At 40.1% G+C, this 18,414-nt stretch overlaps 2 protein-coding genes across 2 annotated transcripts; both read right to left on the bottom strand.

Moving 5' to 3' along the window:
* Nucleotides 1–1,186: 1,186 nt before the first annotated feature.
* LOC102269127 (olfactory receptor 5P6) lies at nucleotides 1,187–2,114 on the bottom strand. The gene has a single exon (XM_005887807.2). It carries the CDS (start codon nucleotides 2,081–2,083, stop codon nucleotides 1,187–1,189), a length of 897 nt encoding a protein of 298 aa, XP_005887869.2. The 5' UTR covers nucleotides 2,084–2,114.
* Nucleotides 2,115–16,576: 14,462 nt separating this feature from the next.
* On the bottom strand, nucleotides 16,577–17,515 carry OR5P3 (olfactory receptor family 5 subfamily P member 3). Its single transcript, XM_005887808.2, has one exon. It carries the CDS (start codon nucleotides 17,513–17,515, stop codon nucleotides 16,577–16,579), a length of 939 nt encoding a protein of 312 aa, XP_005887870.2.
* Nucleotides 17,516–18,414: the final 899 nt, after the last annotated feature.

An 18,414-nucleotide genomic window follows, 5' to 3' on the forward strand; every position in this document is an offset into this window, starting at 1 on the left:
CATGGCCCTGCTCATTAGCTGACCAATGCAAACTTCAGGACCCCCAAATCCCCCTACCAATGATTTGAAATCAGATCCAGGACCCCTGGACCCTGGAGTGTGGCTGCCAGTAGACCAGCACTAACCCAGGGCCTGGTTTCACCTCCCAGTGGGTGGACAACAGTCCCAGAGTCTTCAGGACCCTGGATCCACCCACCAGTGAGCCATTGCTAGCCCTGGGGCCCCATAGGGTTCCACAGCCAGCCATCTCATGACCAGATCCTGCTAAACAGCAGCCAGCAGCCTCCATACAAGGCTGAACCTGGCAGCCAACCAGACTATTGGCATAGTCAGCCCACCACAACAGAAGGACTCACGCAACCGCTCTTAGGGGGATTCCTAGAGCATATAGCTTGGGGAATGAGAGGAGCATGCACTGCTGGGATGTGTAGGATGCCTCCTACAGAGGGCCAGTTCTCCAAGGTTCAACCACAGATATGGGCTTCCCAGGACGCACTAGTAATAAAGAACCTGCCTGCCAATGAAGAAGACCTAAGAGACATGGGTTCGACCCCTGAGTAGGGAAGATCCCCTGGAGGAGGGCATGACAACCCACTCCAGTCCCATGGGAAAATCCCATGGACAGACAAGCCTGGCAGACTATAGTCTACAGGGTTGCATAGAGTCAGACACGACTGAAGGAACTTAGCATACACACACGCACTACAGATATAAAAACATAAATAGCAGCTTAAAATAAGGCAGCAGAGGAATATGTTTCAGATGAAAAAACAAGATAAAACTGCAGAAGAAGTGATGTGAAAATAGGCTGCTGCTGCTGCTAAGTCGCTTCAGTCGTGTCCAACTCTGTGCGACCCCATAGACGGAAGCCCACCAGGCTCCCCCGTCCCTGGGATTCTCCAGGCAAGAACACTGGAGTGGGTTGCCATTTCCTTCTCCAATGCATGAAAGTGAAAAGTGAAAGTGAAGTCACTCAGTCGTGTCAGACTCTTCGTGACCCATGGATTGCAGCCTACCAGGCTCCTCCGTCCATGGGATTTCCCAGGCAAGAGTACTGGAATGGGTTGCCATTGCCTTCTCCAGTGAAGATAGGCAATCTACCCAAAAAAGAGTTCAGAGTAATGATCCTAAGAATGATTAAAAAACTTAGGAGGATGGATGCACAGAGCAGGAAGTGAGAAGTTTTTTAACAAAGCTCTCTGTTCAGAGCCCCCTTAATCTCATTGTTCCTGAGGCTGTAGATGAGGGGGTTCAACATGGGGATCACCACCATGTAGAACACAGACACCACCTTGTTCTGGTCAGTTGAGTAGCTGGACTTGGGCATCACGTAAATGAACGTGATGGTCCCATAGAACAGAGTGACTGCTGTGAGGTGGGACGTGCAGGTGGAGAAGGCTTTGTGGCGCCCCTTGGTGGAGTGCATCCTCAGGACGGTGATGAGGATGTAGGTGTAGGATACAGCTATGACAGTCACTGTGATCACAACGATGGAGCCAGCCGTAAATGAGGGGACAGCTGCAGGGATACTGATGTCAGAACAGGAGAGTTCCACCAAAGGAGCAAAATCACAGAAAAAATGATTGATTTGATTTGGTCCACAGAAAAGTAAAAAATAGAAGCAAATAGTAACAGAGCAAGCATTGAGAAAACCAGCTACATAAGCCACTGTGAGTAACTGAACATAAACTTGTGTGGACATTTTGGTAGAATATAGTAGCGGGCTACAAATTGCCACGAAGCGATCATATGCCATGGCAGCCAAAAGGAAGCACTCAGATGACCCAAAGAAAACAACAGAACCAAGCTGGACTGCACATCCAGGATAGGAGATGGTATTTGTCTCCACCAGGAAGTTTACAAGCATATTGGGTGTAACAGAAGATGAATAGCCTATGTCAGCAAAGGCCAAGTGGCTCAAAAAAAAATACATGGGATGATGGAGCTGAGAAGAGATTCTGATAAGAATGATTGTGCTGAGATTCCCACATATGGTCACCAGGTAGATACAGAGGATGATCATGAAGAGGATGATTCGAAGGACTGGATCATTTGTTAAGCCCAGTAACATGAACCCTGTCATTGCAGTACTGTTCCCATGCCCCAGGGAATCCATGAGAAAAGGTAGCTCCTATTGTAATGAACCTGCGATGAAACATTACATTAAAGACATTTTTAACTGGATGGTTTCCTTGTTCTTAATACACAGAGGTTATTATCGAAATAAATTATTTTCAAGATGGTTTTGGACGAATTTTTTTACCTTAGAGTAAAAAAAGTATATTCTTTTATCTTTATATAAATTTTAGAGTAGAAAACTTTATTTATTTATATAATGAATATTCTATAGGCTAAACATTGTTTTCAGTAGTAACACTGGAAAACCTGCTTCAAATAATGTGTATCTTTTTCTTTTTATATAATAGTTAACATTTATTGAATATTTACTAAATGTCAGGGCTTGGGTTAATAATTTTCTATATAGTTCTATTTTAATTTATATAAAATAATATGTATTTTTATCTCATGTATAGATGATGAAACTGACTTTAGCAATATAACAGCTAAGTTTGCACAGCAAGTGGTAAAATCAAGATGTGACTCTCATCTTGGTAGTTTGAATCCAGTCCATTCCTTCAGTAACTATATAGTACACTATAAATGAAATTAGAGAATACTTACGATGAAGTCAAGTCTCTTGGATATGGGTGGATAGCAAATTACTTTCCTACTTTCAGAAAGGTAAAGTATAAATGAGATACCTAGTTAATTACAAAGTTTACAATTTCTCTCAAAACAAGACCACATTTTTAAATGGAGAAACACAATTTTCTTAATAGGACAAAGAAGAAATGGAAAGGTAATTTAAAGTTATAAATGAAATCAGCTATTATAAATGTATTATGTTTATTTAACATTTATAATTAAGAACTAAATGTTTTAATTAGTTTGAAACATCATTATAATCTCTATGCAAAATGTTACATGTTTAATATCTAGGACATAATTAAACTACACACATTCAAAGAAATCTGATTATTTCCTAATGTCATGATGTTACATTGGAGTAAAATAGAACAAATAATATGTTTCAACATAATATACTGCTGAATAAGTTTCCAGGTTAGATAAGAAGTGTACTCAGTTTCACCCAGCAAGTTACCAGCTTGAAACTCATCTGCAAGTTCTTTGACTTTATATTTCCAACTTTGTCTAAAGCCTCTGGTTGCCTCTAAGCTTAAGTCTTCCAAACAATAAATAAAGGAAGTTTTTCCAAGATATTTACAAACAGTAAGTCCTCAAAGCATCTTAAAGTTAGTGAAATTTATAGTATAATACTTATTGGCTAAATACCAAGTTTAAATATCACTGAAAGACTATGTAATTTTCTGGTCTTATGGGTGAAAAAATGAGGAATCATTATCACTTGAATTAAGCCTATTTATATACTAAGTGGGCTTTCCAAGTAGCTCAGCTGGTAAAGAATCTACCTGCAAAGCAGGAGACCCTGGTTTGATTCTGTGGTAAGGAAGATCCCCTGGAAAAGGGATAGGCTACCCACTCCAGTATTCTCAGGCTTCCCTGGTGGCTCAGGTGGTAAAGAATCCACCTGCAATATGGGAGACCTGGGTTTGATCTCTGGGCTGGGAAGATCCCCTGGAGCAGGGTATGGCAACCCCAGTATTCTTGCCTGAAGAATCCCCATGGACAGAGGAGCCTGGTGGGCTACAGTACATGGGGGTCTCAGAGAATCAGACACTACTGAGTGACTAAGCACAGCACAGCACATACACTAAGTAGATGACTGAAACTTAGATTAATTCAACTAACATTATTTGCTGGCTTCCCTGGTGGCTCATCTGCTCAAGAATCCACCTGCAATACGGGAGACCTGGGTTCGATTCCTGGGTTGGAATGATCCCCTAGAGAAGGGAATGGCAACCTACTCGAGTATTCTGGCCTGGAGAATTCCATGGACTGTATAGTCCATGGGGTCACCAAGAGTCGGACACAACTGAGCAACTTTCACTCAAGGTTATTTGCTACATTACTACTGGATAACATCTGCCCAATTTCTCCACTGTGATTTGTAAGTACAGACACAACTTCAGAGAGTAAAATGTTCTCAAGTGGGTATTGAAAAATCAGTTCATGCGTGCTAAGTCAGTATAACTGATTAATTTACAAAAGCCAAAAATTTTACCTCTTAAAATGAGAACTCATTCATCTTGCAGTAATAAATTCAAACTCATTGCTGTAATATAACATCTGTGCTATCTCATTATTTGCCTTTGAGGATAAATCCCTGAAGATTCTCGAGATTCAAATGTGAATTCAACAGCACCTAGGGTCATTATCACAGTCTCAAGTGAATACTGAACAGTGCACCTCACACAAATGTAACTGATCTTTGAGGGGTCTGTCAATTCTCAAGCAATCAAATTTTTTGTTTGTTTGTTTTTATCTAGTTGTACACTTCCATTTGATAATTATTGGAAATATAATCAATTATCTCATAACTAAATATTGGTTCTAAGTTTAATATATCAGGTTAAGAACTAAACTTCAAATATAAAATGGTAGAGGAAGGTGCAATCGAGATAGCAGATTAGGAAGACATTGAGCTCACCTCCTCCCACAAACACATCAAAATTACAAATACAAATAGAGCAATTTTCTCTGAGGACAACTTGAAGACTAGAAGAATGACTCTATGATCAAACAAAGAACCACACAGAGTCGAGTACAAGAGAAGTGCTCGAGTTGGAACCCACACCCGCAGTGGGCAACCCAGAGGAGGAAGAGAATATCACAGGCTCAGGGATTCTCCCTAAAAAGAAGGGGGTTCAGCTCCACATTGGGCATCCCAGCCCTGAGGTTGAGCATCAGGAAGATAAGCCCCATTTCCTGGTTTTGAAAACCAGGGGGGCTTACCAGAAGGCTGTAGAAAACGGAGATCTGCTCTCGAAGAGTACACCCACAGACTCACTTGCTCTCCATCCCAGTGCAAAGGTAGAAGATTGAAAAGTTCCTGGTGCTCTGGCTAACCTGCCAGATTGCCCCAGAACATTCCACCCCATATCCAGCTACAGCCTCTCTGCCAACCCCCCACCAATGTGTGACTGCCAGCATGTCTCAAGACTAGATTCAGCTTTCTCTAGGCTGCAGTTTAAGCCCCTCTGGCTCCAGTCATATCCCACCAATGCAGCAACCACCATCATGCCACAGGAGAATCCATGGCTTACACCAGGCTCTGACTTCAGCCCCTCTGTCTCCAGCTCTAATTCCCACCAAGGTGGTGGCTGCCAGGAGAAGTCATGGTCCTTGTTAGTTTCAGATCCAGATCTCCCATCAAAGCCACTGAGCACACACAGACTGCAAAGGGATGCTCCCCCAGAAGCACACACCTTCAAGACCAGGATAGGTAATGTTTCACCTAATTTCATAGACAAACAAAGAAAGTCAAACAAAATGAAAATATGAGGAATATGTTCCAAATTAAAGAATGAGATATGTTGTTGCTGTTGTTCAGTTGCTCAGTCATGCCCGACTCTCTGTGGCCCCGTGGACCGCAGCATGCCAGCCTTCCCTATCCTTCACTATCTCCCAGAGTTTGCTCAATCTCATGTCCTTTGAGCCAGTGGTGCCATCTAACCATCTCGTCCTCTGTCGTTGCCTTCTCCTCCTGCTTTCAATCTTTCCCAGCATCAGAGTCTTTTCCAATGAGTCATCTCTTCGCATCAGTGGCCAAAGTGTTGGAGCTTCAACATCAGCATCAGTCCTTCTAATGAATATTCAGGGTTGATTTCTTTAGGACTGACTGGTTTGATCTCCTTGCAGTCCAAGGAACTCTCAAGAGTCTTCTCCAACACCACAATTCGAAGGCATCAATTTTCAGTGCTCAGCCTTTTTTATTGTCCAGCTCTCAGATCCACACATGACTACTGGAAAAACCATAGCTTTGTCAGCAAAGTAATGTCTCTACTTTTTAATACACTGTCTAGGTTTTTCATAGCTTTTCTTCCAAGGATTAAGCATCTTAATTTAATTTCATGGCTGCAGTCACCTTCCACAGTGATTTTGGAGCCCAAGAAAATAAAGTCTGTCACTGTTTCCATTGTTTCCCCATCTATTTGCCATCAAGTGATGGGACCAGGTGCCATTATCCTAGTTTTTTGAATTTTGAGTTTTAAGCCAGCTTTTTCACTCTCCCCTTTCACCTTCATCAAAAGGCTGTTTAATTCCTCTTCACTTCTGCCATTAGGGTGGTGTCATCTGCATATCTGATGTTATTAATATTTCTCCCGGAAATCTTGATTCCAGCTTGAGCTTCATCCAGCCCGTTATTTCCCATGATGTACTCTGCATAGAAGTTACATAAACAGTATGACAATATACAGCCTTGATGTACTCCTTTCTCTACTTTGAACCAGTCTGTCGTTTCTTGTCTGGTTCTAACTGTTGCTTCTTGAGGTAGATACAGGTTTAGCAGGAGACCTGCATACAGGTCTGGTATTTCAGACCACCCAATATAGAATGCGAAAGACTAGAGAATTCTTCAAGAAAATTAGAGATGCCAAGGGAAGGAATGAGATAAGACCCCAAGGAAGGGGGAAAAAAAAAAAACCCTAATGAAATGGAGATAAGTAATTTACCTAATAAAGAGTTCAAAGCAATGGTCATTAAAATGATCACTGAACTTAGAAAAGAATGGAGGAGCATACTGAGAATTTCAACAAAGAACTAGAAAATATAAAAAGAACTGATCAGAGTTGAAAATACAATAGCTGAAAGGAAGGAAAAAAAAAAAAAAAACACTAGAAAGAATTAATCGCAGACTAGATGGTACAGGCGCTTTCTCGGAGGCTCAGCAGTAAAGAATCTGCTTGCAATGCCAGAGCCTGTTTCTCCCTTCAGAACTGTGATAGATCTAGGATAGATAAGACTATTCCACCAAATTATCTATCCTAGAAAATACTCTGTGCATTTAAGAAGAGTGTTATTCTGCTACCATAGAATGGTATGTTCTATATGATGATGATGATATAGTTGCTAAGCCATATCCGACTCTTGTGACCCCATGGACTGTAGCCTGCCAGGCTCCTCTGTCCATGGGATTCTCTAAGCAAGAATACTGGAGTGGGTTGCCATTTCCTTCTCCAATTTCTATATTTGTCTTAGCCTATATATGTCTGCTTGATCTAACATACGGTTCAAGTCCAATATTTCCTTTCTGATACTCGGTCTGAATGATCCATCCATTGCTTAAATGGAGTATTGATCTTGTCCTAGTCTTGTATTGTTGCCTGTTTATTCCTTCAGATCTGTTAGCACTTGCTTAATATATTTACCCTGATGCTGGGAGGGATTGGGGGCAGGAGGAGAAAGGGATGACAGAGGATGAGATGGCTGGATGGCATCACCGACTCGATGGACATGAATTTGGGTAAACTCCGGGAGCTGGTAATGGACAGGGAGGCCTGGTGTGCTGCGATTCATGGGGTCGCAAAGAGTCAGATACGACTGAGCGACTGAACTGAACTGAACTGAATATATTTAGGTGCTCCATGTATACTTATAATTATTACATCTTCTTCACTAATTGATCGCATTATCATTGTATAGTGACCTTCTTTGCATCTTGTTATTATTTTTGGCTTAAAATCTATTTTGTCTGATAGAAGCAGAGCTATACCTGCTTCCTTTCGGTTTCCTCTTGCATGGAATATCTTTTTTCATCTCATCGCTTTGAGCCTATGCATGTCATTACATCTGTAGTGAGTCTTTTACAGGCGGCATGTACTTGCCTGTTATTTTTTTTTAATCCATCTAGTCACTCTGTGGCTTTCGTTGATGAATTCAACGCATTTACATTTAGAGTAATTATTAACATGTAGGGACTTGGTAATGTTCTCTTATTAATTGCTTATGGGCACTCTTGTAATTCAGTTGTTTCTTTTTTCCTTTGTTTCTGCTTATCCTTATAAACTGGTGCTTTTCCATGGTGCTTTTCCATGCTCTGTTTTCCCTTTCTCTATCTTTTGTTAACGTACTCTAAGTTTCTGCTTTTTAGATTATCACAGAGCTTATACACAATCCATTTTAAGCTGATAACTTTTTCACATTCATAAGTTCCATCATTTATTCCCTACTTTTATATTTTTGATGTTACATTTTAAGATCTTTTAGAACTAACACCCAAAAAAGATATCCTTTTCATTATAGGGGACTGGAATGCAAAAGTAGGAAGTGAAGAAACACCTGGAGTAACAGGCAAATTTGGCCTTGGAATACGGAATGAAGCAGGGCAAAGACTAATAGAGTTTTGCCAAGAAAATGCACTGGTCATAGCAAACACCCTCTTCCAACAACACAAGAGAAGACTCTACACATGGACATCACCAGATGGTCAACAGGAAAATCAGATTGATTATATTCTTTGCAGCCAAAGATGGAGAAGCTCTATACAGTCAACAAAAACAAGACCAGGAGCTGACTGTGGCTCAGATCATGAACTCCTTATTGCCAAATTCAGACAGAAATCGAAGAAAGTAGGGAAAACCACTAAACCATTCAGGTATGACCTAAATCAAATCCCTTATGATTATACAGTGGAAGTGAGAAATAGATTTAAGGGCCTAGATCTGATAGATAGAGTGCCTGATGAACTATGGAATGAGGTTCGTGACATTGTACAGGAGACAGGGATCAAGACCATCCCCATGGAAAAGAAATGCAAAAAAGCAAAATGGCTGTCTGGGGAGGCCTTACAAATAGCTGTGAAAAGAAGAGAAGCGAAAAACAAAGGAGAAAAGGAAAGATATAAGCATCTGAATGCAGAGTTCCAAAGAATAGCAAGAAGAGATAAGAAAGCCTTCTTCAGCGATCAATGCAAAGAAATAGAGGAAAACAACAGAATGGGAAAGACTAGAGATCTCTTCAAGAAAATTAGAGATACCAAGGGAATATTTCATGAAAAGACGAGCTCGATAAAGGACAGAAATGGTATGGACCTAACAGAAGCAGAAGATATTAAGAAGAGGTGGCAAGAGTACACAGAAGAACTGTACAAAAAAGATCTTCATGACCCAGATAATCACAATTGTGTGATCACATACCTAGAGTCAGGCATCCTGGAATATGAGTCAAGTGGGCCTTAGGAAGCATCACTATGAATAAAGCTAGTGGAGGTGATGGAATTTCCGTTAAACTATTTCAAATCCTGAAAGATGATGCTGTGAAAGTGCTGTACTCAATAGGCCAGCAAATTTGGAAAACTCAGGAGTGGCCACAGGACTGGAAAAGGTCAGTGGGATTCATTCCAATCCCAAAGAAAGGCAATGCCAAAGAATGCTCAAACTACCACACAATTGCACTCATCTCATACGCTAGTAAAGTAATGCTCAAAATTCTCCAAGCCAGGCTTCAGCAATACGTGAACCATGAACTTCCTGATGTTCAAGCTGGTTTAGAAAAGGCAGAGGAACCAGACATCAAATTGCCAACATCCGATGGATCATCAAAAAAGCAAGAGAGTTCCAGAAAAACATCTCTTTCTGCTTTATTGACTATGCCAAAGCCTTTGACTGTGTGGATCACAATAAACTGTGGGAAATTCTGAAAGAGATGGGAATACCAGACCACCTGACCTGCCTCTTGAGAAATCTGTATGCAGGTCAGGAAGCAACAGTTAGAACTGGACATGGAACAACAGACTGGTTCCAAATAGGAAAAGGAGTACGTCAAGGCTGTATATTGTCACCCTGCTTGTTTAACTTCTATGCAGAGTACATCATGAGAAACACTGGACTGAAAGAAACACAAGCTGGAATCAAGATTGCCGGGAGAAATATCAATAACCTCAGATATGCAGATGACACCACCCTTATGGCAGAAAGTGAAAAGGAACTAAAAAGTCTCTTGATGAAGGTTAAAGAGGAGAGTGAAAAAGTTGGTTTAAAACTCAACATTCAGAAAACGAAGATCATGGCATCTGGTCCCATCACTTCACGGGAAATAGATGGGGAAACAGTGGAAACAGTGTCAGACTTTATTTTTCTGGGCTCCAAAATCACTGCAGATGGTGACTGCAGCCATGAAATTAAAAGACGCTTACTCCTTGGAAGAAAAGTTATGACCAACCTAGATAGCATGTTCAAAAGCAGAGACATTACTTTGCCAACAAAGGTCCGTCTAGTCAAGGCTATGGTTTTTCCTGTGGTCATGTATGGATGTGAGAGTTGGACTGTGAAGAAGGCTGAGCGCCGAAGAATTGATGCTTTTTAAGTGTGGTGTTGGAGAAGACTCTTGAGAGTCCCTTGGACTGCAAGGAGATCCAACCAGTCCATTCTAAAGGAGATCAGCCCTGGGATTTCTTTGGAAGGAATGATGCTAAAGCTGAAACTCCAGTACTTTGGCCACCTCATGCAAAGAGTTGACTCATTGGAAAAGACTGATGCTGGGAGGGACTGGGGGCAGGAGGAGAAGGGGACGACAGAGGATGAGATGGCTGGATGGCATCACTTACTCGATAGACATGAGTCTGGGTGAACTCTGGGAGCTGGTGATGGACAGGGAGGCCTGGCGTGCTGCAATTCATGGGGTCGCAAAGAGTGTGACATGACTGAGCGACTGAACTTAACTGATACTGTGTATTCACTAACAAATTATAATGCTAGATTTATTTTTAATAATCTTTTCCTTTAATCTTTATCCTATAGTTCAGTGGTTAACACACTATCATATTATAGTTCGAGTTTTCTAGATATGAGTGTTTATCTTTATCAGCTTGTTTTATATTTTCATATGTTTTCAAGTCACTAACTGATACTTTTTCATTTTAGCTTGAATTCCTTTCAGCATTTCTTGCAAGGCAGATGTAGTGGTTAGGAACGCCCTCAGCTTTTGTTTGTCTGGGAAATTATCTCTCCATTTCTGAAAGATAACTTTAGCAGATAGAGTATTCCTGACTGGCAATTTTTTCAATACTTTGAATATATCATTCCATCCTTTCCTAGACTGTAGGGTTTCTGCTGAGAAATCTACTGGAATGAGGGTTCCTTTGAAGGTTACAATCTTTTTCTCTGGTTGTTTTTGGTATTCTCTTTATCTTTGATTTTTGACAGTTTCATTACAAAATGCCTTGTACAAGGTCTTTTTGCATTGAGATAATAGGGTTCTCCATTAGCTTCGTGAACTTGGATGTCTATATCTCTCCTCAGGTTTGACACATTTTTAGCTATTATATTTTTTTAATTTATTATTTTATTTATTTATTTATTTTTGGAGGTTAATTACTTTACAATATTGTATTGGTTTTGCCATACATTGACATGAATCCGCCACAGGTGTACACGTGTTCCCCATCCTGAACCCCCCTTCCACCTCCCTCCCCATCCCATCCCTCAGGGTCATCCCAGTGCTCCAGATGTGAGGACCCTGTATCATACATCAAACCTGGACTGGCAATTCGTTTCACATATGATAATATACATGTGTCAATGCCATTCTTCCAAACCATCCCACTCTCGCCCTCTCCCACAGAGTCCAAAAGACTGTTCTATACATCTATGTCTCTTTTGCTATCTCGCATACAGGGTTATCATTACCATCTTTCTAAATTCCATATATATGCGTTCGTATACTGTATTGGTGTTTTTCTTTCTGGCTTACTTCACTCTGTATAATAGGCTCCAGTTTCATCCACCTCATTAGAACTGATTCAAATGTATTCTTTTTAATGGCTGAGTAATATTCCATCGTGTATGTGTACCACAGTTTTCTTATCCATTCGTCTGCCGATGGACATCTAGGTTGCTTCCATGTCCTGGCTATTATAAACAGTGCTGCAATTAACACTGGGGTACACACGTCTCTTTCAATTCTGATTTCCTCTGTGTGTATGCCCAGCAGTGGGATTGCTGGGTCATATGACAGTTATGCATTCCCACCAACAGTGTAAGAGAGTTCCCTTTTCTCCATACCCTCTCCAGCATTTATTGCTTGTAGACTTTTGGATAGCAGCCATTCTGACTGGCATGAAATGGTATCTCATTGTGGTTTTGATTTGCATTTCTCTAATAACGAGTGATGTTGAGCCATCTTTTCATGTGTCTGTTAGCCATCTGTATATCTTCTTTGGAGAAATGTCTGTTTAGTTCTTTGGCCCAGTTTTTGACTGGGTCTTTTATTTTTCTGGAATTGAGCTAGAGGAGTTGCTTGTATATTTTTGAGATTAATTCTTTGTCCATTGCTTCATTTGCTATTATTTTCTCCCATTTTGAAGGCTGTCTTTTCACCTTGCTAATAGTTTCCTTTGTTGTGCAGAAGCTTTTAAGTTTAATTAGGTCCCATTTGTTTATTTTTGCTTTTATTTCCAATATTCTGGGAGGTGGGTCATAGAGGGTCCTGCTGTGATTTATGTCAGAGAGTGTTTTGCCTATGTTTTCCTCTAGGAGTTTTATAGTTTCTGGTCTTACATTTAGATATTTAATCCATTTTGAGTTTATTTTTGTATATGGTGTTAGAAAGTGTCCTAGTTTCATTCTTTTACAAGTGGTTGACCAGTTTTCCCAGCACCACTTGTTAAGAGATTGTCTTTTCTCCATTGTATATTTTTGACTGCTTTGTCAAAGATAAGGTGTCCATAGGTGCATGGATTTATCTCTGGGCTTTCTATTTTGTTCCATTGATTATATTTCTGTCTTTGTGCCAGGACCATACTGTCTTGATGACTGCAGCTTTGTAAAAGAGACTGAATTCAGGCAGGTTGATTCCTCCAGTTCCATTCTTCTTTCTCAAGATTGCTTTGGCTATTCGAGGTTTTTTGTATTTCCATACAAATTGTGAAATTATTTGTTCTAGTTCCATGAAAAATACCATTGGTAGCTTGATAGGGATTATGTTGAATCTATAGATTGCTTTGGGTAGTATACTCATTTTCACAGTATTGATTCTTCCAATCCATGAACACGTTACACTTCTCCATCTATTTGTGTCCTCTTTGATTTCTTTCACCAGTGTTTTATAGTTTTCTATATATAGGTCTTTTGTTTATTTAGGTAGATATATTCTTAAGTATTTTATTCTTTTCATTGCAATGGTGAATGGAATTGTTTCCTTAATTTCCCTTTCTGTTTTCTCATTGTTAATATATAGGAATGCAAGGGATTTCTGTGTGTTAATTTTATATCCTGCAACTTTACTATATTCATTGATTAGCTCTAGTAATTTTCTGGTGGAGTCTTTAGGGCTTTCTATGTATAGGATCGTGTCATCTGCAAACAGTGAGAGTTTTACTTCTTCTTTTCCAATTTGGATTCCTTTTATTTCCTTCTCTTCTCTGATTGCTGTGGCCAAAACTTCCAAAACTATGTTGAATAGTAGTGGTGAGAGTGGGCACCCTTGTCTTGTTCCTGACTTTAGGGGAAATGCTTTCAATTTTTCACCATTGAGGATAATGTTTGCTGTGGGTTTGTCATGTATAGCTTAATTGTGTTGCGGTATGTTCCTTCTATTCCTGCTTTCTGGAGGGTTTTTATCATAAATGGATGTTGAATTTTGTCAAAGGTTTTCTCTGCATCTATTGAGATAATCATATGGTTTTTATTTTTCAATTTGTTAATGTGGTGTATTATGTTGATTGATTTGAGGATATAGAAGAATCCTTGCATCCCTGGGATAAAGCCCACTTGGTCATGATGTATGATCTTTTTAATATGTTGCTGAATTTTTTGCTAGAATTTTGTTAAGGATTTTTGCACCTATGTTCATCAGTGATATTGGCCTGTAGCTATTATATTTTAAAATAAACCTTCTTTCCCCTCTTCTCCTTCTTCTCTCCTTTCGGAACTGCAATTATTCTAATATTTGTACATTTGATGGCATCCCAAAGATGACATCATCTTTCTTTGTTCTATGTCATGCTTTTTTCTTTCTTCACCTCTGGATGGATTCTTTCAAAGTTCCTACTAGCTAGATCACTTATTCTCTCTGCCATTTGGTCTATTCTACTATTCTACTATAGATGCCCTCTATAGCATTTTTCATTTCATTTATTGAATTCTTCAGCTCCAGAATTTCTGTTGGATTCTTTTTTACATAATTTCTATCTCTTTGTTAAATGACTCACTTTTTCATATATTGTCTTTCTGTGTTTTTTAATAGCTTGTTGAGTTTCCTCAAGGTATTTCAAATTCTTTGTCAGATTTCAGTATCTTGTGCCATTGAGTTCAGTTACTGGAAGGCTATTATTATTCTTTTGGTGATGACATACTTCCTTCAGTCTTCATGTGCCTTGTAATTTTACAGTGATGGTTTTGCATTTCCTATAATATCTGGGATTTTTCCCTGAACTTGTATGGATATACCTGCTCCCAGAGGCTTGTAGACTTCTTGCTTAATTACTGAATACGGTCAGCTTAATTTCATCCCTTTAGTGTCCTTTAACATTCTTATCTGCTTCTTTTCTGATCTTCTCCCCACCCCAGTCATGGAGGTATTGCCTCAGTAACACTTTTTTAGATGGACTTCTCCAGCAGTGTCTTGAAATGCCAGGGAAGACATGCACTCACTCACTGCTATCCTTTTCCTGTGTAGGATTGGACACTGCTTGCTAGTTCCACCCCAGGCACTGTTGCCTTGGGGAAACAGCAGTATGGGCAAAGCTGTAGTCTTCACTGCACCCAAACTCACATTACTATTATTTTTCTCCAGCTGCGTGCAGGAATCCCTCACCTGGAAAGCTACATTTCCACAGTCTCGCTGATCCGTAGGTTTCTGCTCAAGTCTGCACTCCCCAGGTTTTCCTTGGCAGGGGCCAAGAATTGAGGCAAATTCACTGACCCCTGCTGGTTTTGAGGCCCATATTGGGGTCTTTCTGACCATCACTAGATGCATAGGTGGTCAAGATTCCTCCTGGATCCCTTGGTGTATGGTTCTGGATCCCACAACACCCACTGAGGCACTTTGTTGATGTATGGATGCCTAATTAGTTGTTTAAAGAGGGGAGGACAAAAAGGAGAGATGTCTCACACTACCGTGAAGCTAATCTCACTCTGGACTTAATGTAGTGGACAGTGGAAACATTGATTATAACTAAATAGAAAGATCACATGATATAACTTGTATTAAGATTAGTCTCATATTTATATTTATTAAAGGAAAAATAATATCCTTAAAAATATTATCCCTTTTTATTTAAAAATATCCACATAGAATAAAACAACTGGGAGAAGAAACACAAAGAAGTCTATAAAAATACAAATAATTTAAAATTCTATAAGGGAAACCATCTGGTTTAGAGAGCATTTTATGGGCTAATCCAGAAGTTCCAATGAAATTATGTGCAAGAAATCTGAGAATTTCAGTATAAGAGGCAACAAGACTAGGAGGGAAAGAATGGTTTAACACACCTTATAGGAGTATGCAGCATACATTGGACAAGATTGAACAACCTTAAAAAAAAAAAAGAAACCTTACTTTCTGACCTAGAAAGGAGCCAGGTCATGTCAATTAGCTCCCAGTAGTCTTTCTTCTGGAAACTCTTGAACATATTTTTGAGAATAGATCCCTGAAAGGGAAGAGCTAAGCTAAATGGAGCTTTCAGATATCCTCTGAGTTAGCCTGCTGAGACTCACCTGCAGAGATATTGTGGGAAGAATCCTGTTGCTCAGATCACAAAGCAGCAGGAGCTTTACAACTACCAGCGTTACTGATTTCTGTCCTTAGATTATCTGTACATCATGGATACCATCTCTGTCAGATGATAAGATTATGGATAGCAACACTGCTCTTTATTTCCCACTCAAGGAGTTTCAGGTGCTTCCAGCAGTTATTTCCAAAGACTACATTCAAAGAGCACAGAATTTATTTGAAAAGATTTGTACTTGTAGGTGTTGCAGGAAGGCGGACCCCTTCCAGGGCCTGAAACTGGGCTCTTGTCTAACACTCGGAAATGAATTGTCCAAGGAAACACATGTGCTGACAAAGCAAGAGATTTTATTGGGAAAGGGCATCCGGATGGAGAGCAGTAGGGTAAGGAACCCAGGAGAACTGCTTTACCGCGTGGCTCGCAGTTTCGGATTTTATGGTGATGGGATTAATTTCCAGGTGGTCTTCTAATTCAGACTCTTCTAATTCAGAGTCTTTCCTGGTGGCGTACACATTGCTCAGCCAAGATGGATGTTAGCGAGAGGGATTCTGGGAAGTGGACAGACACGCAGTGTCTCCTTTCGACCCTTCCCGAACTCACCACCACAGGCTTATTAGTTCTGTATTTCTTATCAGGATCTCCTGTCATAAAACAACTCATGCAAATGGTTACTATGGTGCCTGGCCAGGGTGGGTGGTTTCAATCAGTGTGCTTCAAACCTTTTTCTTTTTTTTTGCTAATGTTCCTATCTTGGTGAATGCACATTTATTTTTTTTACACTGAATTTTTTTCTTGGAATAATGTAATAAAATTTGTGAGTCTCAAACACTATGAATATGCACTGAATTTTACTTAGTGTATTATTTATTCATCTGCAGGAGAAGTCTTTATTACACAATGTTTATTATTAAAAATAAGATTACTTTAGGACCACCAATGTGTTCTAGCCATTAATTTTGTCATGGCCTCTTTAACCTCCTTGTTTCTGAGACTGTAGATGAGGGGGTTCAACATGGGGATTATGACTGTGTAGAACACAGACACCACTTTGTTTTGTTCGGCTGAGTAGCTGGACTTGGGCATCACATAAATGAATGTGATGGTCCCATAGAACAGAGTAACTGCTGTGAGGTGAGACGTGCAGGTGGAGAAGGCTTTGCGCCGCCCCTCAGTGGAACGCATCTTCAGGATTGAGAAAAGGATGTAGATGTAAGAGAGAGCAATGATAAACACAGTGGCTACAATAATTGAGCCAGAAGAGATGGCTGGAATTATTTCAGAAGTAAAATCATGAGAACAAGAAAGTTTCCAAAGTGGTGAATAATCACAGAAAAAGTGATTGACTTCATTTGATCCACAAAAGGACAGGCTTAACAAACAGCCAGTGAATGTCCAAGCATTCACACACCCACCTAGATAGGAAGCCCCCACTAAGAGAATGAAGATTCTGGGGGATATGTGGGTGGAGTAGAGCAGGGGCAAGCAGATGGCCGCATAGCGGTCATAGGCCATGGCAGCCAGCAGGAAGCACTCAGCTGTCCCAAATGTGACCACAGAACAGAGCTGAGCAACACAACCAGCAACTTGGATAGAAGTTCCTTTCCTGAGGAAGCCCATGAGCATGACAGGTGTGACTGATGAGGAGTACCCAATGTCCACAAAGGCCAAATGGCAGAGGAAAAGGTACATTGGGGTGTGAAGCTGAGGGCTGCTTCTGATTAACATGATTAAGCTGATATTACCCATTAAGGTAACCAGATAGATTCCCAAAAACACAATAAATAAAATGGCACAAACTGTAGCATTCTCCGCTAACCCCAAAATAATGAACTCTGTCACAGTTGTATAGTTTCCAGTCCCCATCTATACTGAGAATGGTGCCCACTGAAAGAAAAACAAGTGGATATTAGAAGAAAATACTATACTCTGCATACTTAGTTTTACAATAGCTATATAAGAAAGTACCAACATATATACTCACGTGTAAATATTTGGGGGAAATGTTTTCACACATGATATCTTGCATAAAACTTGAAAATATAGATATTCATTGATATAAGGCCAGGAATACTCAGAAAAATCTGTTTTTTTAACTTAACACATTCAAGTCACATTTGCATTGTGTAGTTGGTTTAGGTGGTCCACGAGGAATAGATTCACGTGAGCACATCCTAGAGATAGCCACCAGACACTATCAGAGACCCAATAACTGTATCTTCTAAGCCAAAGACATGATGAAAGGGAGTAGAAATGCTGGAATGGGCCAGGACCCATGGAAAAGAACAACTGTTCAAAATATATGAGGTATCACTTCTTGTATGAAAGAGGATGAGCAACTGAATTTAAACAGGTATCACAGTTTTCAAGCACAACAAATATACAGGAAGTTTGGACAGAGGCAGGATGTAGAACAAGGTGCTCAAACCATGATCAAATCAACCTGGAGAGACTGAGCTTTGGAAAAGGAGATGGTATCATGTCAGGATCAAGTTATCTGATTCATGATAGTGAGTCAATCCAGGTAAAGGGAACCAGACACATTGATCAGGTCACTCCAGAAAGATTCCACAAGTGCCTGAGACTTTGCATAACCTGGGGCAATGGCTGTTAGCAAAAAGGTTCCAGCTTCCTACTTCCCACAGGTACCTAACCCCATGTGAATAGCACCTGTCTGTGAAAAATCACATCTTTAGGTCAGCTTCTAGGAAACTCTTTCCCTTATCAACTTGTTTGAGAAAAAAAAAAAAAAATGAAAAAGCAAG

This window comes from Bos mutus, chromosome 15 (genome assembly GCF_027580195.1).
Source record: "Bos mutus isolate GX-2022 chromosome 15, NWIPB_WYAK_1.1, whole genome shotgun sequence".
In the NCBI taxonomy this organism is placed as follows: domain Eukaryota; kingdom Metazoa; phylum Chordata; class Mammalia; order Artiodactyla; family Bovidae; genus Bos; species Bos mutus.

Excerpts from the sequence above, each read along its gene's own strand:
- OR5P3 (XM_005887808.2), bottom strand. The coding sequence starts at position 17,515 with ATGGGGACTGGAAACTATACAACTGTGACAGAGTTCATTATTTTGGGG.
- LOC102269127 (XM_005887807.2), bottom strand. The coding sequence starts at position 2,083 with ATGACAGGGTTCATGTTACTGGGCTTAACAAATGATCCAGTCCTTCGA.